The 27,514-nt window shown below is 38.5% G+C and overlaps 1 protein-coding gene across 5 annotated transcripts in view; it reads right to left on the reverse strand.

Annotated features, from left to right (window-relative positions):
- Positions 1-27,514, reverse strand: part of LOC124166367 (probable phospholipid-transporting ATPase IM) — a 567,585-nt gene that overhangs the window by 59,306 nt on the left and 480,765 nt on the right. For all 5 annotated transcript variants that reach the window (XM_046543855.1, XM_046543854.1, XM_046543858.1 and 2 more), the window contains 4 exons: positions 22,207-22,265; positions 4,952-5,164; positions 3,795-4,000; positions 1,417-1,572 (listed from right to left, as the gene is read on the reverse strand). In XM_046543855.1, the coding sequence (XP_046399811.1) occupies positions 1,417-1,572; positions 3,795-4,000; positions 4,952-5,164; positions 22,207-22,265 (634 nt within the window). The remainder of the gene's footprint in view (positions 1-1,416; positions 1,573-3,794; positions 4,001-4,951; positions 5,165-22,206; positions 22,266-27,514) is intronic.

Raw genomic sequence — 27,514 nt, forward strand, 5'->3', positions numbered from 1 at the left:
CCTAGGGTTTCAGATGACTGACTCACGCTGAAAACCAAGGCCACTCAGTTCCTCTTGGACTTGGGAGGGGGGAAGATAAGAAGTTTGTGTAAGAGGCGCACCCTCATTTTCGGCTGCAATTTCTGGGAAAAAAGGCGCGCCTCTTACATGCGCTTATACAGTAATTTTCACCAGTAAATGTTTCCAAAAATTAAAAATAAAAGTCATTTCCAACTAAATGCTTTTATTCCATTCAATCACTATATGTATAGGTACTTATTCATGGCTTCCTTCATTATATAGTTCCAGATTAGGAAGCGACCATTCCTTGCGGATATTTTCCATAAAATATGAGAGAACAGTTTCCCATACACACTGAATGAGCATAAAAACATCCACAATTCTTTGGAAAGAGAGTCTTCTATTTAGATGTACATTGTAGTAGCAGAGCCTCAATTAAACATTGCCAGGACTGCCCTTCATCTCCCTCAATGCTGATGGCCAAGCATGTAGCCAGAAATTGGCTTCAGGGGGAGGAGCTTAAATGGTATGCAGGTTGCCTATACTGTTCATTTCATGATCAATTTGTGTGAATCAGAAAACCAAGTGTCTCATTAAATTAGCTATACAGGATGGAGAAAAATTGTGTCACAAAATTTTAGCACTGATGCCAGTAGGAACCAAAATACCAATGATATTAAGGTTGGAAACACACCATTTTTAAACTACAGAAACTTTGCGCCAAGCTCTCCAATTGGCGGCCAGTTTGCCTTGTTGCCGGATACTCTGGACAACTCACGACCTCAAATGCTGTGCCTGCAGGAGATCATGATTTAACCAAGGCAGCTTGCTAGCTCAATGTTAGTTCACCAGCCTTTAAATCTCGTGGACTGGATTTGAATCTGCCAGGGTCTCGACACTCGAACTAACAGCTGTTAATGAATTTTTTTCATTTTACATATAGCAATGAAAATAAACTGAAGAGTCCCCGGCATATTCGAATCCAGGCCCCCAGATTGGATACATCTAGATCTCTAGCAGGCAAAGCATTTGAGGTCATAAGTTGTCCAACTGGGATTTCCTCATCATTAGGGTGAATAATTTAAGCTTTACTGTATCATCAAGCAGGACAGAAATACCAAAGATGTAGTGACTTCTTCTTTACCTACTTAAATTATCCAATACATTAAATAGTAGTTTCAATGATTTGGAAGGAAATTCTCAATCACTCAAAGCAGAGCATCACTTAAATTTACGCAAGAGAAAAGACCACTGGGTATTAAAAAGATAAACATGATTATTTAGGCCAAAGAATAATTATGTTGCAGCTAAAATCCATTAACTGATGGACTGAACACAAATATCAATCGTATTCTATGCTAAAAATATCACTTTACAAACTATTTATTTTATCAGTTATTTTCAAACAATACTTGCCTCTTATTCTTCCAGATAAGGGTGCCTTCAAATTTATTTAAAAGGTTATTTGGAGTTTCACAAATAATTTGACCATCAAAAGCCCAAACAAGAGCATCATTCTGCCCCATTTCAGCCGTTTCGGTTAGGCACTGCCTGCATTTCAGGTTGGTCTCCCTGAAAAAAGAAGAAGAGAGTCATTTCAATTTTCAAAATATCATCAGCTTTAAAGTTGAGGGCAGAAAATCTTATAGCAATAACATCATGAAATTATTCCTTGATTGGGAAATGGTTATCGAGGAATCTGAAGATAAAAATTATATATATTGTAATTAAGTATTTAAATAAATATAAGTAGCTCAGTTAGTTATTATTATTTGAAAAATCATTACAAGTCGACCATTTTGTCGGGTGGTATCTTGATAAATATCTCATAAAAGCAAAATTTCCTATATGAACATTACAATCATTCAATAGATTCAAAAATATACGAGAGAAACTTTTTCTTCCTTCAGAGTTCTAACATTAGTAGGAATAACCAACAATATAATAATGTATCCTCTGTAAGTCACGATATTATTCATGTCTTGCTGAATTAATCGATCAAATGAATACCAAGGAAGTGCAACGATTAGCGAAGAAAAGAGAAGTCTTTAAAAAACCTTTAGAAAAATATGGAATAATGTAATTAGCTACAACATGAGACATGGTGGACAGATGAAGACAATTTTTGTGGTCAATACATAGCTAGGGCTCCTTTCATCACAGTATTGACAGTATTCACAATCCTCAATGAATTCATGCACATTAAAGACTGGTTTTATGATGACAGGTTATTAGTTCAGATAATGGACTAAATTAAATTAATGGCCTTACAAGGAAGAAATCACAAACTTCAGTTTTCATACTACGCAAAATCTTAACTAGACATTATAACACTCATACAAGTACACTTTCCAAGCATAGGTCAAGGTGAAATGTGTCTTAGAGTTAGCACAACAGCCCTCATATACTTGCAACATTGTGAAAACCACGAACTTAGGGACTGGGAGAGCATATTTTCAATAAAAGCTGGTTTACACGGGTGGATGTGTGGCAAAGGCCAACTAGTATTTACAGTTGTTGTGGCCAACTTTGAAATATGTATTTCATCTGCCATGAAGGAATTTCTACAGGAAAAGCTCCATGGGGAGTCGAATCATTCAATAGAGCTCGGAATTCCCTTTCTTTACTATCTTGGCAATTCTGCCAGCTATGTGTTCACTTCCCCCTCCATTTCTGTCATTTTACTCGGCCACATAATCCACGCCTACCATTCAGCATGTCTTAGGGCTTTGAGAAGTGTATTTCATGGACACCATGGGTTCGAAGAGGAGAGACGTGTTCACCAATGAATTTCCCCACGTGAGTAGATGCATAAACACATTCACCACCAAATTTGCACTTTATAAAGATCCAAAATTGTGCAAATGCACAAATGCATTTTTAGGAAATACTCCGTTCTAATTTTGTGCATCTAATTGAACATTTATCCAGCCACGTACTCATGGGTAAAGTTTAGAGTTTTATGTTGGGGGATGAGGTGCTAATCCATTCAGAGGTGTAGTGGCTATGGAACACACCCCAGCGAAAAACAGGGGGTAGACTCTAAGTGTTCCTGGAAACTTTGCTGAAGCCTGAATCACACGGTGATTTGTTATGCCCCTCTTAGTGATCCCTTGAGCGATTGCTTTTCGCGACCGGAAAAGTGATCGCTCGATTGATCATTTATCTGAATCACACAGTCCCTGCCGCCATCACTTTTCACATCATTTCCGATATCACGGCTCGTTCTCACAGGACCCGCATCACAAAAATATATAGCGTGTTTATGCTTTTCTATACTGCTCCCATGATTGTCAAACGATGCTCTGCAATCGCTCAATACAGGCATGCATTCTGATTGGCTGATATGGGGTTTCAGCGATGGTTACAGCAACGGAAAAAGCGACCAGAAGAGTGATGAAAAAACTGATGGGAATCCTCATCATTGGAGTGGTCGCGGAAAATAATGTGCGCAATGATCATTTCCGAGTGATAACTCGAGTGATCGCTGGAGTGATCACTTGAAAATGACGAAAAAATGATCGTGTGATTCACTCTTAAAATTAGCCTCTGTAAACAGCATTTTAAGTACTATCTATGACTAACGTTTATTTTAACTTTTGATGTTTTAATTTTCATTGCACTACAATTTTTTTCTTTTCTGGAAGGTTTTATACTTTTTTGGACAAATAACCATTTAAGTTGGGGGGGGGGGGGAGGGGCAAGGCTCCCCCTGACACCCAAAAACAAAAAAATTTACCCATGCACATACTTGCATGGGTAAATGCGTTAGGCAAAAATGGCTTTAGACTTACCCATCCAACTCTGCAGTCTCAATGTAGCACAAGCCATTGGGTTCACTAGTGGACAAGAGTAGGACATCTGCTGCAACAAATTGGTCGTTTTCCATGCGGATGACATCACCCACTTGGACCTGAGCCCATCGCTCCTCCTCCAGCACACCATTCCGCACAGCCTTTGAACGGCGGTTGTTGACTTGAGAGTCACTTTGATGCCGTTGCTGGACCAAGGGATGAGCAGAATTCCACGGAAAAGGGCAAAAAATTCTAAATGAGTCCCCACAATTGATAAGAACATCCATTAATTTGTAGCAACTACAATTACGAGAGAAAACTGGTGATGAATTGGAATGGCTTTAGAGTTGAAATTCAAAGTAATTAGCTACCGGTAGATATGCATTTGTCCATAGATTTTAACTATGCTCATTTACAGCAAGACATACTCGTAAAAAAATTGGTAAAATGAATAATATGAGTCTACCTTCATCAAGTGCAAAGAAATTTTTTTACAGACATTTATGAAATTAGCAGATATACATTCTGTGGAGCAGGGCAAAGTTGAAATATAAATTGCATTAATCTTAAAATGAAGTACATATATCTCATTAATCAAGATTCTAACTCAAGAAACAAAAAAAAGACAGGCTTAGGTTTAATGGCCACCACGTAGCATGAATACTGAGTTTTTTTCGCAACACAATTTACATCTTGACATCAAACACAATTTAAACACGATGATACTCAATTTTTGCTTGAATAATTTGCCAAACATTAATGGGATAGCAGAATTATTTTATTCCAGATTACATCATCTAATAACTCGTATGATCATAATTACCATGTCTAAAATAGGACTTGGTGGTCAAAAATGTGTTTAACTACACATCTCTTTCTTACTGAAACACAGGAATTTTTTAAAAGTTTTTGAATAATTCCGACTATGATATTTTTAATACTGGCCATTCAAAAGAGAGCGTGAACTTCACAAATCCTCATGGACCCAAGATTAACTGGCATACTTATCTGTCTCCATCTAAATCAAGGCACAGGACGTAAAAAGACACATGCATACATTGGCGAACCAATTGGATATGGCACACATTCATGCAGATGCACACGCTCAGTGAGGGGACACCTCATCTGGTGACTCCATGGGCACTGTTACAACTCACATAATCATCATAAGCGTCCTTTATCGCAGTGAGGGCAAGCACACCAATTAATGGAACGGCAGTGGTTATGGGGGTGAGGGAGGAGATGGCTGGTATCATCTGCAGCACGAGGAGGCAGAGGAAATAGAAGTTGGCAAGCCTTTGGAATTGTTCAAAGAGATTCAGTGGCAGGAACGTCAGCACCGTATACTTGGACGTCTTGATATAGTTGTTCTGCGAATAGAAGAGAAAAAATATAATTAGAAAACCATGAAAGAGTGGAAAATGAATAATAAGCATAATGATAAGCGATCAGACAGAAACTTGATTATGCATGTGAATAAAGATCACAATATATTTAATTTATTATTAAAGTATTCTACCGATTAAAGTTGGCTTCCATGGAGTTCTTAAGAAGATCTCCAGGAGCCTCCCCTTCCATCATGCACTTCCCTCTTAAATTCACAAGAAGCCATACTCCCTTTCATTCTATCTAAAAATCCTATTCCTTTCCTTCCTCTCCCTCTTTCTCCTAACATCCTACCCTCTAACACTGTTTTCAACATCCCCTCCCCGCTAAGTACTCGCTCCATCCATACCTTCCGTCTCCTCCGTATCTCATCTAAAAGCTGCCTCTCCTATCACGAGAAAAAAGACGGCAGTATTGAAATTAATGTAAGATTTAACACTTCCCGGAACAAAATATTTATGTAAGCTTTTCTTCGGGATTACGCGCGGGTAAGATTTTCTAACAGCGCCGACGTCTCGGGTTCCGACTCTCGCTACCCATTCTCACGGCCACTGAAACGTCGGCGCTTTTGGAAAATCTTACCCGCGCGGAATCCCGAAGAAAAGTTTAAGTATTGAGAGTTAAGGCTTTACCGAAAATATACGATTGAAAGGAAATAAAATAAAGAGCATGACCTAACGTAAAGGTCAAAAAGCAGAAGTTTTAAAATAAAATAATTTTGAGTTTAAGGATTTCCTTTTTAGAATCGTTGAATAAGGAAACGAACTTCACTATGCACATACCATAATTTTTCACACCGATTATGGCCGTGAAACATTGCGTTATTCTCAAGAATAATGTCTAAATAAAAATAATAAAACTAAAATAAAGTCAGGAATGCAAGAAGCAAGTTTCATTTGTCCTAAATCCAGGAGATATTTGACATGGCATTGCAGACTTTTGGAAACAATTAGGGAGAAGAAACTTTGAACAATTGAAATTTTTAATATTTCTCATTTTCTAAAAGAGGGATTTAGGGCATTAGTAGGAAGGTTTACTGTACTATTAGAGTACACCACCTGTCTGCAATTTATGTAAGCTATGTATTTTTAGGTGGAAATTTCCAAGTATTTTTCAAGTGCAGTTTTACATCGCTTCCACAGCAACTCTCGTGAGATCACTGCACTCTTGCATTTACCTCATTTGAGACAGATTAATCAAATGTGTAAATTTGTTTTTTAAATCAGGCATCAGTATTCGAATCAATTTATTAGAATAGGTGAATGGCAAGTAAAGTATTTTTAATGCCGCACGCAAAAATTTGGTAAGCTTGGAAATAGGACAGATTCTTACGAAAACTTAAGAAAAACTAATCAGATATCAGCGAAAAGTTATTGGTAAGTGATCATAATGAAAATGATGTTAAGCAATGCCATTCATTTGTTCTTTCTCTTCAAAATCATGAGCTACACCAATTATTTCAAAGTCAAGAATATCAATTTCAAGAATCATCGCTGCTCATCACAGCTTTCAAGTAAGCGCGAAATTTTTAATTTCATAAAATATTTCCTTTTTTAAAATAGTCTCTCCTTTGCATAATTATATAGCTATTGAATAATTACATGCAGTACATGTATCACCTTAGAATAAATTATATCTCTTTGTACATTTTTTTTCCTTTGCGACGCGAAAAAATTATTTAAAACTAGTTCGCTGAGTAGTTCGATGGAAACGATCCGATAACACTATCGATTTTACCCAGCATTACGATGGTAAATGCGTGAATATTTCTTTATTCATGTTTTTACGGATTTACGCTTTAATTAAATAGTTAAATTATTACTTCTATGGCAGTAATTTTTCATTAATTTATAAATAAACTTCTAAATTAAATCTCTAATTCGTTCAATTTTAATTTACTTTATGCCGAGACATTAAATATCTGGACTAGTCAGTCACTGAGTAAGGACGCACTCAAGACAATTATTGAAGTGGATTAGGAAGACATTAATTATTGGGATTTCCTGATGACAATGGTCAAGGTCCGAGACATAGAGAGAAGTTAACAAAGAAACAGATAATCCTCATCTCAGACGTTAACTCCTTTTATCACCAACAATGGGGAAAACTAAAATCCGAAAATTATACTGTTTTCGCTCACTACGACCTTATTTTCAGGTATCGAGACATCATTCATGATGGATATCTTAATAAAAAACTCGGCATGCCAGTTATATGCGCATGCCTCATGATTGAGATGACAGTTTTCTCCCTTAATGCACGCAACCCACACTACGCTCGCCTTGGTTCGTTCTATTTCTGCAGTTAATGAATGAATGACCCGACGAAGGTAATTATTTCTAGTCTATGCCATAAAATTCACATCAGAAATCGTTGAGGTAAAACGCAAATACGGGAATGTTATATGATTAGGCACAAAAAATTCTGACTTGACAATTTTCATGTTTCGTTAGGATTCAGCTATTATTAAAATATTTTAGGATTTAGGAGCAGATACGTCTTAATTGAGTTTTGTATATCTCTGGCTGGTGGCGAGTGTAGATGAGGGGGGCCAAGTTCAATGTAAGATTAGGTCAAGTTATTATAAATAAGAACACCACATTTCAATTTATATTTAGAGCTAGTGAAAAGAAAAACTACGAAAATTCCATAACTACTGTGGATGGATGATTCATTAAAATCATTCAGATTACGATCTTAACGTTTTTCTTTATTTTCCTCATATTAAGGGTGGCTTGGGAGTAGTGTCACCTCTTATATTCGCCCATTATTTGATCAAAATAAAGTTCCGATAGAATCATTGAAATATACTAGAAAGTTTGAGGGCAGAGATTACGACACAGAACAATATGCACCTAATACTCTCGGTGTGACCGGATCTTCGATCACAAAAGCCTAATACAAAAGCCTAGATGGAACAGAATTGAAAATATTGGAATCTCGAAAATTACGTAAAATTATATACTAACAAGTTTTTGAAATTTTATCTAAATTTTATTTTTAATGTCCAGTTTTTTTATTTTGAGACATAATAAGTAAAGATACAACAGTTGTTTTATCTCCACAGATTTTATTTCTCCACCGACCTGGGTTTCGATAATACATTCATTATTATCAAGGTAATGTCTCACAAAAAAACAAAAATAAAACAGTTGTTAAATATAAATAAGATCTATGGAAAAAACTATTTTATTTTTATCATGGTATCGATTCTCGAGTTCCTCACGGTATCGCCTACGACGTTTTACTCAACATAAGAAGTAATTTTGCTTATTTTTTGGTTGTTTATTATGAAAGTGCATAATTTATCGGGAAAATACGGGAATCAACTGGATCGTATTGAATTGAAATGAAAAATTCCGAAAAAGGGAGAACTCATGTTAAGAGAAGGGTTTCCTTACGAGCAAGCGCACAGAGCGGGGAGGATTCACACTGCAGTGGAATACCAGGCCTAGATCAAGGCCGAACCCACACGATACCTTGGCCGATAGATATGCATATAATTACTCTAGAGACAAGGTCAGTCCACGAAACTAGGACAGCGCTTTGGCGTGTAAAGAATTAACATACGAACAAGTTGAAAATGCCAGCGGCGGATATAAGACCCTAATACACATGTAAATGATTGTTATTGTTCCTACTGGAATTTCGGTGCTCACAGCCCCAAAATATTGCACATTGCGAGCAGTGTTAAATTAATAATGCGAAATATAGGTCAGACACTTGCTGACTCAACGCAATGGTTGGTTTGGATATGCGAGGGTAGAGTTCACCCCAGATTAAACCATAGGGGGTGAATTTCACATATTCAGGCTGAAATATTTCTTAAGTATTAATATTATCACAAAAAGTATAAAAACCCTATTACATTGAAATAATAACTGGTACTCGTATCACAGTTAATGGATTAACATGAAAGGGAGCACTTTTTCCATTCATTACTTTGGGGACTCATTCATCAAAACGTATTTTTTGAGAATCTTCAAGACACTAACTTACGTTCAACATAGAGGTCAGGAGCGAGAAAAAATTCAACTTTGTGAAATGGCATAAAATAATTATCAAAATATTGGTTAGCATGTAAGTAACCCCTGTTTAAGAAGCCATTGGTAGTGATTACGCCATGGAGAGGAACAGAGTTAAAAGTCATTTCAGTCACTCCAGTTCTCTCTGTCAGTAGCGGATACAGAAAAAAAACTCAAGGGGGGCGCAAAAGGTATCTTGAGTTACCTTTACTTTTATCGTAATAAAAAATAATGAAGTCACATTCAGAGTTTAATATTTTTATAAATTAAAGTGATTATTCACATAAACAAGACAATGCCATCTTATAATATAAAAAATTCATAATTGTGGTTCTGCTATGTTTTGCGATTCAGGCAGCCCCGCAAGGCGCCCCCCACCTGTATCCGCCACTATCTCTGTCCAGGTCCCAACTACTCTGCCTCTATCACATACATTAAGATTCCTGAAGCAATATAAAATAGCACTTTCTTTGTTTTAAAATACATCCAACCGAATTTTATCGGAAAAAATGCTATAATAGTGGTGTGGAATATTTGGAAGATGATTTTTAATTTTAATTTGCTGTAGGTAATCTGGAATCCCCCGGTACTTCTATGTCTCTGTTATCGGTTGCTCCTTATGTAAACTTTCTGCACTCTGTTGATCTTGTGTGTTATTTAAAGTAATATTATTTTGGAAAATTTTTAACTTGACAATGCTCACTTGCCATGCATGTATGTGATTATACTCTATTCTTTTCCCGACTTTAGCCATGCACATGTATGTACTGTCAATGCTGAAATAAATTTAATATTAATATTATTGAAATCGTATTTGTAATCCTAATGATTACTCCTTCAAGCATAAACTTGTAGCTGTAATTGATTACACGTTTGGCAGTGCAATTGTTATTGCGCCCTTTGGGTTTTTTCAATGCTTTTCCCACCACCACCAGACGGGTTTCCATCCTACGCTTCGCCTCGGATTCCATACAGCTCTTCTCCCCTACATATGGTTTTGTTATTTCCAGGCGTATGGTACTGCTGAAATCTCCTCGGGTTTTACACCGGGTGAGTTGCTTGTAGGCCGACGTTTCGACAGCTGCTTCTGCCATCGTCCTCAGGGCATGGCAATCCTAAAATGGTGACTTCCTATATAGCGGCCTGTTTCGCGCCAACACCTGACAATTTTGGCGCGAAACAGATTGCTACATAAGAAGGGACCACTGTAGGCAGTGGCGTGGCCAGGGATTTGATTCGGGAGGAGGGGGGTCCAAAAACAGAGGAGAACATTTTTGAAAAACAGGGTACTAAGTAGAGGGTTTGAAACTAATTTTAACACTTTACATAATCGAAAAAACTTCATTTGTCAAAGAAACCTTTGGTAAATTAATGATTTTTCAATATTTGATTTTCTTTTACGATAAAAATAAAGTGTGCTTTTATATTTCGGTGGGGGGGGGGGTCCGGAACCCCCCAAATCCCCCAGCCGCTACACCACTGACTCTAGGATTTTCATGCCAAAAGTCGTTGTTGATCTTTGTCAGTCGAAAAGATCGCAGACATCATTCGGGAACAATAGAAAAAATATTTCTAAAACTTGAAAATGAATGAGGAATTAATCATCAAGGACTTATCTACACCAAAACTAACAGATGGGATAGATATTAAAGTACGGAGTGGTGTCTAAAAAATTTAGGCAAGGGTAGCTTCATACGGGGATAGAAGAAGTTGAACATTATGAAAAATCGAACATCGTCGATAAGCGCAAATACAAGCTGATTACAGCACTGTCGCATCATCAGATTGTCGGGCCCTGAGGGCGATGCCATAGGCAGCCATCGAAACATCTGCCTACATGCAATCCGCCCGGTTGAGAACCCGAGAAGATTCCACCAGGTCTTCTCCCCCCTCCCTCCCACTCTCTCCCGGCGACAACAGCTGGTGCGGCACCTTCCGCGCCGCATCCCCGTAATAAGCACGGCTCGGCCTTCCGTCAAAATGAGGAGGGCCGGCCGGTCGTCGGGACGGGAGAGTACTAACAAGAGGGGGGAGGGGCCTGTAGGTACTATGGGGGCAGCGCGTATCACCTGCGCCAAGAGGGCTGCGCGGAGGGACCCGCCCGTACCGAAGGGCAACAGGTGGGCTGCGCCGAAGCGAGGGGGGTCGATAACTAGCGCACAAATCACAATTCACCATACACACATACATATATACGAGAGAGGGATGGATGGTGGTGGTCAAAAGTGTGGCGGGGAAAATGGTGGTAGGGGTCACCGCCGCGGGTCGGAAAGGGACAACATGAAAATTACTTTCTAAAACACGACATTCCAAAGAGGAAGATGGGCCGTAAGCCGCGGCTGGAAGCGTTGTATTGTCATTGAATGCATAAAGTTTCAGAAAAGACGTTCAGAATGGCTTTTTTTCTCTTTCCCTCAGATGTATCCGTTATGAAGTGTTTCAAAGACGTACATAAGACGATTGAGGTTCGATTCAAAGGAAGGAATCCCACCAAGAATATTCTGCAACACATTCCGCTGACTTTACAACTTTAAATACTCTTCCGCATCTAAATTAATCGTGAAATGAAATGTAATCGGGTTATATAAATAAAATATTATTATTAGGAAAAATAAGATACCTTCAATGAACGTTTTCACCGCATAGTGGCAAAGGGAAAGGTCTTAAAATAATGTCAACAAAAACGTGGAGTTACGTAATAGCGTGACTCTGTGACGTCGGGATCCCTCAAATAATATAAACTTCCTTGAAATCTCAATGTAGCGCATTACCCCTCTTTATGACACGTCTTCTCTCTCAAACTTTCTTTTTAACAATGTCCTTCCTTTTATAAAAAATACATAGCAACGTTCTTTTGAACGAACAATCAACAATTTAAAACATCAACCTAGCGAAACAAACATTAACATATATATGAATACAATCAAAAACCCAATTAACGAACGAAATTAAATAAATAAAGTTAAATAAAATAAATAAAAATGGAGTAGGACTAGGCATGACGTTAACTCTGATGGGTATCGTAGAGAAATCGCCTTAAATGCCGGGGAACTCTGGTAACGCCTATTCGAAAAATTCTTGTAGAGAACCAGAGGGAATAGCGTCAATGTAAATGTGTTGCGCACCTTTCACCAAACACACTCCCTCGGGTCTGACAACTGTTTCCAAGGGACTCGTCCCGACATCAGGGACGAGATTCCGCACAAAGGTTGACATTGAGTGCGCGTATATACCGTCGAGAGTGAATGCATTGGAAAAAAAAGAAGAGAGAAGGGGAAATGGTGTGAGGGAGATGATACAAACAAAGCCGACACCGACCCGAATCCGCATCCCCTACACTCGCAGATGGCAGCACCTACGTAACAGGAGGTTTCATTGCTCTCCCGCGAAATTCTCATGCCTTTCGGCCCTATTAAGGATAGGCAAATGCCCCTACCAAGGAGCGAGGAGACCCGAAGTCGTCATAAAGTCGCAGCTTCACCGTACATCAAATGACGTTCTCTAAATCTACATTTTGGGATTCTCTCCCTGAGGCCTAACAACAGGACTCAATTCATGCATCCAAAAAAGAATTAAGCTAGGATCTACGCAATGCAGAGCAAAATTAAAATGCTAAAGAAATCATTACTACATATTACGAATGTTGAAAAATTTCAATCCTTGTTTATTTGTTACCCTGTTATTATTTTTCTATTACTTTGCTTTAGATATTTTTGTTCTACAGCAGCAGTTATTTCTGTTTTATTTTTATGTGTATAACGAGCTTTTTGGTGAGCCAATTACTCTAAATTGTGTTATTCTCCAATGGTGATGCCCAGAGCTCGATAAATATATATTCTAGTCTACATTTACACAGCTTCATTACTACTGGTCGCTGTGGTAAAATAACATAATATTATGTTCCTAATGTTGCCTTAGAAATCTAACAAAAATAACATGTACGCAGGTCAACTATTATTTCTAGTGAGTTATTTGCTTATGAATACCCTAATTGAAGTCAAATCACGATATTTAGGTGAATTATAGCGGTACGGTAGGCTTTGATAAGTTTGAATTTTTTTTATTATATATTAATTCAAGTATTCTACCGATTAAGATACACGTTTCCATGGAGTATTTACGAAGCATTCCGGCAGCTTCCCCTCCCTTCATGGACTTCCCTCTTCAATTTATAATAAAGCCTACTCTCTTTCATCCTATCAAAAAATCTGAAATTTTAACGAAAAGTACATATATATAGATATAAATACAATTAAATTTATAGCAAAAACCTCCTAAGAGATCATCCAAAGAATATTTATGCAATGCCATTACAAACATGCAACATTATGAAGCAGAGAAATTGTTTAAATCATCCATTTCTCATGCCCACACTAACCTCGAAGGTCCAAAATCCAGTAAATAAAAATATCCATTTATCACTGATAATATGCGACACTTCCTGAATTTTCTGTGCGGTATAGATTGAAAGCCCCTTAGAAATTTATTCCCGAAACCCTAGTTAAAACACTATTGAACAGAAAACTTAAATACGGCAATGTTTTTAAAAAAAGACACCACGAGAATCTTAAAACGTAAATATTACCCCGGATAAAATGTCCTCTATCATCCCTATAGCGTTCGTAACAAAAATATCTTCGTAATTACGCTTCTTAAATATTATGCCCTTTACTTTTATACAATAAGGACGATGAATAGTAAGTATAATCTAATAATGAAATAAATACATAAAAAAGGAAGAAATAAAAAAATAGCTCTAAAGGAAATTTTTAGGCTCAAACAAGAATAAAACCACAAATGTGTCGTGCAATCGACTAATGAAAGTAGGGAATTTAATTGACTTGACGCAGATTAATTATGAAATAGGTAAATATGTGATACAAAAAATATGAGATACAAAATCAACGGTCAAATTTCGCTCGTGCGTTACTGAAATAAATGGGAGGACGAATGCTACATCACTATCGAACGAACAATGAAACAGATCAAAAAATAAAAGATACAGTCTCCGGCGTAATTCGGTGGAAATCTTTGATACTTAAAATAATGAAAGCGCTTGTCTGTTTCCACACTTCATTATTTTCACAGATCCAGGTTTTAACACATAATGCCATTTTTAAAGTTCACCTTGTGTGAATTACGTGCCGAAACCTGGGTTGATAGAAATAAAGAAGTGTGGAAGTAGATAATTGTTTTTCGGGTTAATTCCGCGACGACTTAAGTTTGGCGGACGACATTTTCGGGCGTATTCCAGCTCACGAAACCCTACGTTCTCGATATCCAACGCCTCCAGCCTTCTCACCCCCTCCTCCCCATGTGTCCACGTTTCCGCACCGTTAAGCGCTATGCTCCAGACTCGAATGCTACTCTCTCGACTACCCTTTTCTTCAACTCTTACATAATGATCCTCTCAAAAGCTCCTCACTGTTAATGAACGCCTACTTAGATAATGGATTTCTGTCCCTGATGTCCTTACTACTGTAAAAATCATTAGAATCATTATTTTAAAAATGCAATCATTAAATACTCCACATCCTGTTAACGGTTATTCTGATTAAGAAATAAACGAATGCCATAAATATGGTAATTGAAAATCCGAACGGACTTGCAGCCAATCAGGAGACGCTGAAATCGCTCTCAACCCTGGATTTTTGTATATATATACCCCGAGGCTTGGAGGGAATGGCATTGGATTCATGAATTCCTGATGACGATGGGCGAGTTGTTCATCGAAACGTTGGAAGGAGATAAGTAGGACCTGACCCGGTGCGAAACCCGAGAAAACATTTCTGCAATTGCTAGTTAGGAAAAACCAATAATTATAATACAGCATTTACTGGATCTCCATTTTTGCACCCGAAGATGGGAGCTGGAATGCGCCCGAAACTGACATCCACCAAAAATGAGTCGACGCGCCATTAATCCGAAAAATAAGTATCAATTTAATCACCGCGGAATCGTCCGTAACGAGTGTGGAAATAGACCAGTGCTTGCTTATCAGATGATAAATAAGGATCAAAAAAGACCACAACATGGCGATATGGCTGTGGTATGCCATAAAAATTATGGAGACGTGAAGATAATACCTATAGTCACAACCACTACATATTAACTAGTTCCCGATGTGCAATTGTGAAGATTCATAATAGATGAACTCATCATTCCTGCACTACCTCAACTTCGGTGCTGGTGTTCGTAACGAGGGTTACCCGCGGTAAGCCGCTTGAGTCGCGGCCGACCAGCAAACCTAGCTGAGGCGACCACACTCGCTGGGATTCGAAATTTTGACAGGCACACAGTGGGAAGGGCATAGCAAACACGGGGCAGTTAGGAAGGTGACAAGAGCTGTCAATCGGGCGAAATGGACGGCGTTTCACCCCAATAGCCTTCCGCGATGACCATGACTTCGACGTAGGGACCAGCATGGACACGATGACGCAGGATATTCACGAGTGAATGGAACACAGTCTGCGGTGGCTTGACGTCGCGAGCTATTGTCCCATACTTCAATAACAACGTAACACTGACACTTTTCACTGATCTAAATCTTGTATGGATAAAAATGCCTATTTTACATGAAAATATAGGCATGAAAAAACAGGATCGCTCAGGGGATCAAATGAAAAAACCACACCCAGTCATATTGAAATAAAAAACTGATTTTTAAACCGTTACTTTCCGTATTAGAAGAGAAAAAAATCTTCAACATGACGAGTTTACAATTCCAGTCTGGCGTCGCACTAAATGTATAGGTTCAAATGAGGAGAAAAAATAAGAATGAGAGAAGAAAATTGAAAGTCCAAAAAAAATTCATCAAACCCAAACTTTAGTTATCTCGTCTATAACCACCTGTTTCAATTTATGCGGTTAGTGGCGTAAACTCGTAGCTAAAATTCCATTTCACAAAGTTATAAGGCTTTTGGCGCTTTATCATGCTTACGAAAGTGAACTGTGGCTCTTTTTTCAGTAATAAAACACGATAAAACCACATAGACAGATCCGTTCACAAAATTTCAACCATTGTGGACCAACCAAGATTTTTCACGGATGGGGAGAAAAGGTGATAATGCTCTAGGGTCTGCTTCATGAGTGAATCCGATGTAAAGAAGGTATTAATTAAATCCAAAATAAGTACTGAACTATAAAGGAATGTTATTAAAATGAGACATTGCAATATTTCCACTTATTGCAATGTCTCATTTTAATAATATTACGAACTTCCACCACATCGTGCCTAACATCATACAAGATATGAAGGAATGGTTAGAAAAAGAACTAGACCGAGTAAGTAACGAGGAAGTCCCAAGAAGAGTAGGAGAGAAGTCTCGTAAAAATCTTAATGAGAAGACGGATCGGCTAATCGGCTATATCCTGAGACATTATAGCCTGATGAAGACAATCATGGAGGGAAAAGTAGAGGACTATGGTGGAAAAGGAAGGCCTCCAATAAAATAAATGGAAAAGGTAAGGAGGGACGTGAAAAGATAAGCTGACAGGAGAATTGAAAGGAGAGCTCCGCATCGAACATAATATTAGAGCCACACTATATTTCCAGGTTTGACAGAAGCGATAAATTAAGAGCGATGTTTTGCCGAACGGATAGATATGGGAATTCGTTTTTCCCCGAACCATAAAGGATTTCAATAAATGCTAGCCGTAATTTCCTTAGAGCACTTCCTTTTTATTTATAAACGGCTGGTGTCCTAACACCCCCTGCCACACGCCTTTTAGGCGGCTTGCGGGGTATTATGTAGATGTAGATGAAATCAATGCTACGATTGTTGACCTGTGATGGCGACGATGAAACTATAATATATTGAAAACTTAAACGGGCGCCATTCAACTATTTTTACCCTTTTATCTTACGATTAAGTCCTCAATTAAAACCAGCAACCTCTGCTAATGTCAAAACAATTACACGAAGATAATACAAACGTCGAATCAGCAGCTATCAGAATGGCGGATACCAGAGAACGGTTTCGGATGACATCGAAAAGAACAAAGCGTCTCACTTGAAAACGAACGAAGCGAGTGTTTTTTTTTTCTCGAGGAAGCTGGACGACAGATAGCGGATGAGGAGGGTGTGAGGGATTTGTAACGGAAATCTCTAAAAAGTGAAAGGCCGATACGCGCTTTGACGATGGGAGCGAATTTTTGGAACACAAGGCTGGAGGGAGAGGTTGGCGAGGAACAACGACGAAAAGTACACGGGATGTGAAATTATGGCTGTGCAGAAGAAAGGGTGAAAACTTGGCTACCAAATAGAAAAAAAATCCCTGAAAAATAAGGATTTTGGGGGTATTAAAAATACGATCCTTTTGAGTGCAATTGACTTAACACTGGTAAATCCTTAATAATGATTCTCGAATCCAATGCTAAGCGAACTACATCGTTGAAGAAAGTGGGTCCGTACCTACCTGCGTGAGCCGATATGAAATTCACATTAACAGGATGTCCAGCCATTGAAGAAGAAAAAATCATGCATAAATCCCGATTTTACACGGAAATTTTACAAAATTCCAGGTCACTATTACGTGATTTCTGCGATAGATAAGAATTTTATATCACCCAAAATTACTGCATTACTTTTAAATAATATTATATTTATGTATTTACAAGGACAAGGATTAGTTAGCAGGCATTGTATTTAAAATTTAAATTTATTATATGCAAGCGAAGACGGTGCTTTGACATTATAAGTAGATGTTGACGTCACCTGGCAATACTATTCTTTGTGTTTTTGAATTTTACTTGAGGTCAAGTCTAGACATTTCGATTCTGCTGTCTTGTCTGACATCCCACGTTTCGTTGCGACTGCAAAAATTCTTCCAAAAAACACATTTTGGGCCGCAAAATGGATGTTGAACGGGCCAAATTTTACATGAAATTAATTTCAAATAAAATATTTTGAAGTTCTCAGTTGGAAAAAAATTCACGCATAATTCCAGGGACTAAAATTATTGCAGGATTCCCCGTTTTTCCGGTCGCTGCACACCCTGATTAACCCATTTCCGCCCACCAAAGCCACGTGACTACGGTGTGAGGAAATATTAATAGTTACAAACTAAATCACTGATTGCGTGATTGATACAAACCTCCAGCACAAACTGCAAGGATTGCGGATCTAAAATTTTCGGTGGTAAAAGTAAAAAAACAGTATTCAACGGGAGAAAAATCTAAAAATGGGGAACTTGCATGAATTTTTTTTATTTCATAGGCGGACAGAAAATTATTTTCTGAATACAACAAAGAAAACCGCATGTAAATCTGAGTTTTTCTTCACGAGATATTTAATGATTAATATAACGAATTTTAAAGCGCGGGAAAAACTCCCTCACCCCCCAAGCCACTGGAGACGAAGCCTCGATGACGTCAAAGGTGCCTAAACATCACGCGAAGCTATTGTTGTGATTGTTTGTAATAGTTGCCAGCAGTTGTGAGAGCTTCGTTTGTTAGACGTGTTGATTATATTATATTTAAAGATAAATATCCGACGATAGTGGCTTGGAAGCCCTCGTATTTTTCATTATTTATAATATTAATATCTGAGTAAGGGCATAAAATATAAAACTGGAGCAGTTAAACCAAAAATTTGATAATACCTAAATAACATCGTTGTAGGAGTCTGAGCCACGGCCATTGGATGGGGGATACGTTAATTGTAAGTTTATGTTATCGACGGCATATCATTCATTTTAGTATGTAATTAGAACGATTTTGATGTTTACTAATGTCCGCTTAGCTTTTATACACAATAAATTCATCCGTTTATTCGTATGTACCGGAGAATTCGTCGTTTAGGACTGTCTGTGCTTGTATTATGGGGTGAATTCCAGTCAATACAACTTTTGCTCGCTGATTGGAGACATCTAGGAACATTTTTGTGCCAAAATAGTGTTATTTTCAACGTGACATCTCCCGTTAAGCTACTTCTAATAATCACAGTGCCAGTGGTTGTAATGCACAAAGTTTGACAAGTTTGAAAAATATCGGCCAAGAGTTATCAGTGTTCCATCGTGATTGAATTGTAAAAAGTGTTATTACGCTATCGATAAATGTCTAACAGTAGTGTAAAAATTGTCAGTGGCGTGCTAATCTCCGTTGTTCACCGTAGATATGACATTTCACGATCACGCTAATGAAATAAAAACTGTGTGTGAAGTTTGTTATTCCATTATTTCAACGAATAGTAGTGAGAAATGTCACCTGTGTCGGCTAATTTAAGGGTTTAAATCAGTGAATAAATAGTTGTATTCATCATAACGAGTTCTGTTATTGTAAGTTGTACCTACGTGATGAATATAAGAATGTGATAGTGACATCCAGTTTTTGATAATAGTATTTGCCTATTTCCCACTATATTTTTATGGTATATGCTAGTGTATTGTTTATGGATTTACCTATATCATTGAAATAGGTTGTAGCTTGTGTGTGTGTTGGCAGCGGAACCGATTCGCGATCTCACATGTGGATTGTGTGCAGACTGTTTTGCTGTGAATTCGTACCGTAGGACGGATAGGACTACCTTCTCCGTTAATCCGGCGTTGCCAAATTCAACAGCACAGCTTACTCTAATGTCAACAGCACAGCTTACGATCGTTATCCTCCAGTATTACAAGTTTCTTTTACAACTCGATTTGCCGCCGACGTATAGCAATAATTTGTCTTAACAAATTCCATGAGAGTCGTGGCATCAATTTTTAGTGTCCTAAAAAAAGGCTGGTGTCCTAACACCCCATGCCACACACCTTTTAGGCGGCTTGCGGGGTATTATGTAGACGTAGATGAATTTCAGGTGTACTATTCGAACGAGTGGCAACGGTATCATCCATTTTTCTGATAACCAAAACACACGAAGTGAAACGCTTGTACTTCATCATCCCGATGCCGCATTATTAATATCCCAAGTAATAATCTAGGCACAATAGTAATAGGAAAACTTGCCCAAGAATAACAGAACAAAATAAAGTGACGATGAGCGGCTAAATACTCCCTCAAAACAAATTTTACACCATGCGCTCAGCGTATTTCCCTACTCCCTACGGTTGTTTAGGCACCTATGACGTCACGCCTGGCCTCGGCAACGCTCGGGTGTCTTCGCGCAGTGGTCGGCTCAGAGAAATTTTTCTCGATTTTAAATGCAATTTTTTTTATTTCTTTTGATGTTGAATGGAGAAACTGAAGGTATTTTTGCGAGCTAATGTATCCATTTGACTTATTCAAAATAGTTTTTAGAGCAATCTACGACCCATGCAAGTTCCTCATTCGATTAGTTTTCAAGATATATGGATACAAATTAGCTTAAGAGTCATATGGGATTAAAATGTTTCATCAATATCGACGTTTTAAAAATATCTCAGGGATATGATTTTCCACTGACGGAAACTAGAGTTTTTGGACAATTTTTTAGTGAAGTTAGATTTTCAAAAAATTGGTTATAACGTGGTGAAAAGATTTTTTGAAAACCGATAATGCTTTTCTTGTGGCGCTAACGTAGGGATTTTCTTACCAACTTGCAATAATTGTAGGACAAATTCCTTGACATCCAGAACACTAGATTTTTGGCTTGATTTTTTGGCTATGTTAGAACTTCGATAATTTGAACCAATTTCGAAGAATAAACGATTTTTGATTTCATATCGTAATTTGCTGATATCGGCCTTGAGACTTGGGCATCAACATATCTCTACCGTGCTGGACATTGGCATAGCAAAAGAGGGTCCAGGGGGTCCGGACCCCCCCCCCTCGTGAAATTTAAAAAAAAATTTACTTTGCTTCACGAAAGAAAACAAATTATTAGAAAAATCATGAATTTACAAATGATTTCTTTGAAAAATGAAGTTCTTTCGATTATGAAAAGTGTTAAAATTAGTTTAAAACCCTCTATTTGGTACCCTGTTTTTAAAAACTATTTTCCCCCTGGTTTTGAACCCCCCCGAACGAAATTGCTGGACAAACCAAGCTCTTAATGAAAAACTGCGCACTATATTGTTTTCAGATCGTAACAAATATGCTGCTTAATACAATCCTGATAGAAATAATCCCACTCACTGAAAAAGACGGGTGCAAATCGAAATTTCACTATGGACGGTTCGCTTACTGTCTGTAAACAGGATACAAGTATGTCTATAGTAGAAATAGAAACACATTACAAAGATAATTTATTTATTTTTAACAAATAAAACTTTCCTTCACCCAAAAATATATGTTATCCCTCAGGATTCAAACCTTTTTATGCTGGTAGAAAATGGGCCACAAAATGGAAAATGGATAGATTTGGACACTTTTTCGCCCAGTGTAACCATATGGCCACGGATAATTCTGAGGAAACTGTTTGATGAATGCACCACCAAAATATTTTGTAAGGATAACCTAGGACGATTGGATAAAAAAACGATACCAAAATTTGAAACACCAAAATATCTTCAAAATCGCAAGCAGTCATTTTCCTGGGCGGAAATGGGTTATTTCCATGGAAAAAATCCCTCTGGTCCGGAAATCGAGCCACGAACCGAACGAGTTACTTAGCGATAGCGCAAAGCCTGCGCAGGGCCTGGAGAGCCAAGGTCCGTGGTTTGATTCCTAATGCAAAAAATAATTTCCCATAGCAATAAATGTGGGGTAGAATATCAACTGATCAACAGAATAAGTTGCTGGCTACTTGTTACTAGACGAGGTAGAAAAATGATTCACGCCAACAAATTGATACTGCTATTACACCGGACCTGTTATGGGTTTACAATGTAAAGTATAAAGCAAAATGTATTGCTTCCCGTAAATAATACTCTCCGAAACATTCATGATAAATGAATCGGAACTTTGTTAATAAAATAAGCTTACATTTTGCGGAAAAATATTTCAACTTAAATTTATGTGTCGCAGTCAACTTATACGACGTTAACACCAAGGAAGGAGTGAAGCATATTTCAATTCAACATTAAGGCTTACTCTTCTATTATTAATGTTATAAATAATGTTAAATAATACATTTTTTGACTTACCGCATAGTTGAATTCCGAGTTATATTGCCGGTTGTTGGCTTTAATGCGACGCTCGGTTTCTGAAATGAAAGAAAATAAGTTAAGTATTTGTATAAAGCCGCAGTGCACATTCAACACTCTGGTCAAGAGATGGAAAAACAACAACAAAGTAAACACATATCCAGACACCTTATTCATATAGCTGTAACAACAAAATTAAAGCGGTAATAGTTGATAATTGAATGGATAATGTCCTCCATGCTTTCGCAATAAAACATTTAGCATACAAAACAGCCTCGACGCAATAATAATATGTATTTTAGTATAGTAATAAGTATAATACGTAATTCAGAATGTCGATGAATTCGTTAAAATAATGACAGAGAATAGTGAATTAAATGGATGAAAACAACCCATTCTATATTTAACCACAAGCGGCGACAGGACGAAAAAAAAAACAAGTTCGTAAAAAAGAATGGTGGGTTACCAATTCCTCATTTTCAAAGCGCAAGGGATCTTCGGGGTCTTGGTTAACATTTATACTTTGAGGTTATTATATTTATATTAGAACATAAAATCTATCCCAAGTGTGGGCTACTGGTTGTACAGCAAAGTATTTGAAAAAAAAATGGACCGCTCTGCACCCAGCGCCCCGCTGTGGACATTTTTGAAAAGAGATTAAAAAGCGGCCAATGTCGCAACAGAAATCAACCTTCAATGGGATGAAATGGGGACTCCTCTATGGAGTTCCCTTGATCTCGGGAATCATTCAATGATAAGATAGCTTGAAGGGCGATAGGTAACGTAGATAAGGTTGGAAGCACGCAATGATCGCCTGAAACAAGCAACCCGCAATACACTATGTTGCGCGGCTGGCGTACATCCACGGGGCTACGTCCTTCGCAGCGATAGTTTGCCCATCGCCTGACACATGAAATTTAATTTTCTCTGCAGGGGCACAAGACGCTAAACACCTGGTTTGAATCAATTCACCTTTTAGGAACAAATTCACCCCTTAGCGCTCGCTTACCTGTAATTCATCTCGTAGTTTTTACGAAATAGGTTTGTAACTAAGATCAATTTATCTCATAATTGTCACGGAAACATTTGTTATTATGATCATTATTTTCGAGTAAGCGATTGCAAATAACCACTACTTTCATCAAAAAGCGGCAGTAAAATGTAATATTCACCATGAAAAAAAAATTTCGCTTAGCCGGGATACGAACCTGAATCTCCTGATTGCCCGTCAGGCATGCCACCGGTTACACCTCTAAGCCTAGTCCAAAAGGTTATAGCGACCGTTTCTAACTGTAGAAATAGTAACTCAAAAAATCATTCCATTCAGACTTACCTTGAATTTCTAGTCCAGAAAATCGCATTTGTAAAATTAGAGGCATGTAATCGTATCTAAAATTTCGTCGATAAAATAGAACGCCAGAATATCAGTCCCCAAAGCTGTATCTCAAAAATTAGTCCAGAAAGCCGTTCCTCGACCAATTATTTAATATCCATTATGGGATCTCAATTTCCATAATTTTTTTAATAACATATTTTATGAAAAAGCAACATTTTCGTGTCTTATCTCTAAAAATCCATTTTCTCGGTTTTATAATACCTTTTTACAAAAAAGAGTCTTACTTCATTTGCGAAACTCATCTTCAGTAAACTGTTAGAATATTGAGATAAAACACTTAAGTGTTTTTCATAAAATATTTACTATTTGAAAAAATGAATGAGAATCGTGTAATCAAATTCCAGTTGGCAAATGCTTCTCTGAGTCTCCTACCCGCAGAGCTATGTGAAGAATCATCGCAGGCTTTCCCGGCGTATCGAATCGTGGAAGGTTACTCGGGATTTCCTCCGGGTCAGGTTCTCCAACTCCATCTCGGCCGACGTTTCGATGTACGAGTTGACCATCGAAGTCTGCCCTCATGACGATGGACCAGTGGCGTAATTAGGAATATGGGGGGGGAGTAGGGGGGATTTTAGTGGGGATTTGTTTAGTGGGGGCTACCCCCCCCCAGGAAACGGGAAGTTCAGGAAAAACTTAGAAAAATAACATGCCTGAACATCATTTTGGCATTTAAAATTTAACCTCAAGCAGATGCAGTTATTATATATCAAATCCAGACAAGATTTTTGAATATTTTTTTGATTTCTCTGAGGCTTTGGGGGGGATACATCCACTCATCCCCCCCATAGTTACGCCACTGCGGTGGACAACTCGTACATCGAAACGTCGGCTGAGATGGAGTTGGATAACCTGACTCGGTGGAATTCCCAAATAACCTTCCACCATTTTTCTTTCATCCTTCGTGTGAATAACTATGCATCAGTTTCCCCAACTTCGAGATGGAATATTTTAGAATAAGATGCATACCCTAACCTAATCTCCCAGGAGGACTGGTGCCCGGAAAATGGTCACGGATTGCCGCTCCCCTCACTCGGGAGCATGATGATACGATCCCAACCGAAATCGGGACACGGTTAAAGGTCGACCGGATATTGCACCCTTCTTCACCACTCCACTTCCTTCAAGGCAAGTGAAAATGAGGAACACTTCATCTCGCGACGCGATGTTACGGCCGAAGACGTTACCGGATATTTTAAAAGGCACTCCCGGAATAGGATGAGGAATGGAGGAACCAGAAAAATCAATCGAACGCCCTTTCCGCTTCGCCGCCTTGCTCCTCCGCCAACCCACCCGACCGCTTCCGTTCCGGTGCCAAAATTCCCACCCAACCCATCACCGTCGGCTCTCTTTCCTCGACACATCTACGCCCCGAAAAGAAAAGGGAAATTAGGGATGTGGAGAACTACTGCCAGAGTTCCTTTTCGCAGGATTGCCTTTAAAACGAGGTGATATATTTTGCTTCTTCGGAGGAAATTCGATATGAAATATTGATTGAACTTGAGGGGGATTCGAACCGGAATTCTCAATTTGCTAGGATGCGCTTGCAGGAACTCCACTGAGTCATCTTCCTTCAAGGCAGGCTTAGATTGCTGGAGCAATTGTGATGTACGAGGATGGATCGATAAGTAACGCACAACATATTTTTTCCGCCATGCTATTATGACTGGGGAGTTGGAATTTTGCATACATTTAGTTTGAAGGTTTGCGCCAGAACAGCAATATTTAGATAAGATATAGCTCTTGCTGAAGGAGCGTCAACTACTGAGCTAAGATGGCGCGCGTGTTAGCATAGTCCACCCGCGAAGAGCAACGAAGTGTAGTTCGTTTTTTTAGGGGTTAAAGGACTAAACGAGAGTGACATACGCTGCTGAAAAATATGGAAAGACATTGTCAAAGTTGCATCGTGCCATTTGCGACAAACGCAACAGGCCAAATGTGATACTGCTTCACGACAATGCTCGTCCCCATATTGCTGCTTCTGTTCGTGAAGAAATTGACAACTTCGGCTGGGAGGTACTCCAGCACCCACCCTACAGTCCACACCTTGGACTTTCATTTGTTTGGTCATTGAAGAAATTCCTGGGGGGGCAACGTTTCGACGCTGATGAAGAAGTCAAATCTACGGTGCGGAGATGGCTGTATTCTCAAAAAACGGACTTCTACGAACAGGATATTTCCAAACTAGTGTCACGATCGGAGAAATGTGTCGAGGGACTTGTATCTTGTGTTGAGAAATAGGTAAAATATGTATGTTCAATGCTATGAAATTTATATTGCCTAACTGATTAAACTTTCTGTTTAAAAATATTTGTGCGTTACTTATCGATCCACCCTCGTATATCTTTCAGAGAGACACGGAGAAGGTCATATTAGAACCCCACTATATTTTCAGGACTGACAGAAACCACAAGAGAAATATTTTGCCGATCGAATAAACGTGGGAATTAGTTTTTCCCCGAACAATAAAGGACTTGAATAAATGCTTGGTGGAACATCGTAAGCGCATTTACTTTTTAATTGTTAACGGATGGAGTCCTAACCCCCGCCTAACGCCTAATGAGGCTGCTAGCACGGTAGTATGTAATCTAGATGAAAACAAATTTCATTAGGGGAGGAGAATTTGACAAGATAACTGAAAGGTTCCCCGACCGGCGAATTGGATTGGATTTGGTTAAAATCCTGATAATTCGAATATTTTTATGGCAAATTTCTTAATTTTGCGAATTATATTTCCATCACACCATTTTTAATCTGCCGGGGGATACACGTCAACAAACATAGTAGGAAGTTAATCATCTTCTACGACCCCATACCCCTCTGACAATCCCAATTATCCTTCCCTCCTTTAACCCTCATCTCACCGCGCAAGCAATCTCCAAGCCATGAATCAGCTCTGAAACATACCAAATAGCTCCTCCTTTCTAAAATATATCAACTTTTCACTTGAAATTCTTTTTGAAAGCATTCTGAAAAATACCATTAAGACTCCTACGAACAGCTTGGTTACAGAGGATAGGATACAAAGATCAATTCATTCGATCAATCCGCACAAAAAAATTAAATTAAATATCAGGGATAAAAGATTTGAAAGAGTGAGAGTAGGATAGAAGACAAGGCTCCATAAAACCTTAAGATGAGGACGGAACAACCTAATTGGCATCTTGAGGCCAAATGAAGACAATTGTCGAGGGACAAGTGGACGGCAAGAACGGGAAAAAACCTCAAATAAAATACTTGGAACAGGTAAAGAAGGATATGAAGCTCCGTCAAACCAATATTAGAATTGTTAATCAGTTATGATAAATATTTGTATACACGAAAAAGGTCAAATTGGCGTTTCACATTCAAGACATTGAAGTAGATTGCCCATGATACAAATAAAACTCTTTAGAGTGTTTTTTAATGGAGGCAGACACCCTGGCGATCTTCATGAGTCATTGGTCTTCGCACCCGCCTCCAAGTCTAGACAGTGCTTCCCTTCCTTCTCCCTCCCCTGCCGGCCTCCGCTGGAAATCCATTGCCGTGTTCTGGAGGGGCGACCACGAGGCCAAGTCATCTTTCATTCATCAGTCTCCGGATACGAACATCGCTGGACACCAAAGTCCTCAAGCACAACCCAACTAACACCATCAATCATTTCCCTTCTTCAGACACATTTCGTTTACACTAATGGTGAAATTTTCCATAGGAAATTCATCTGGCTTAGCCGGGATTCGAACCTGGGGATACAGATTATGGTATGGCATGTCGGTCAGATGTACTATTAGGTACACCACCAGACCGTCTTCGACCAAGGCTAATTTCAGAGTTAATTTACCGAATAAGATGCTGAAAAGGTCGTCAGTCAAGAGAATTGGTAATATTCTCTTTTCGATTAGCACAAAAACCAACATAGTTCAAGGAATCAAACAA

This window comes from Ischnura elegans, chromosome 10 (assembly GCF_921293095.1).
Source record: "Ischnura elegans chromosome 10, ioIscEleg1.1, whole genome shotgun sequence".
Taxonomy (NCBI): Eukaryota; Metazoa; Arthropoda; class Insecta; order Odonata; family Coenagrionidae; genus Ischnura; species Ischnura elegans.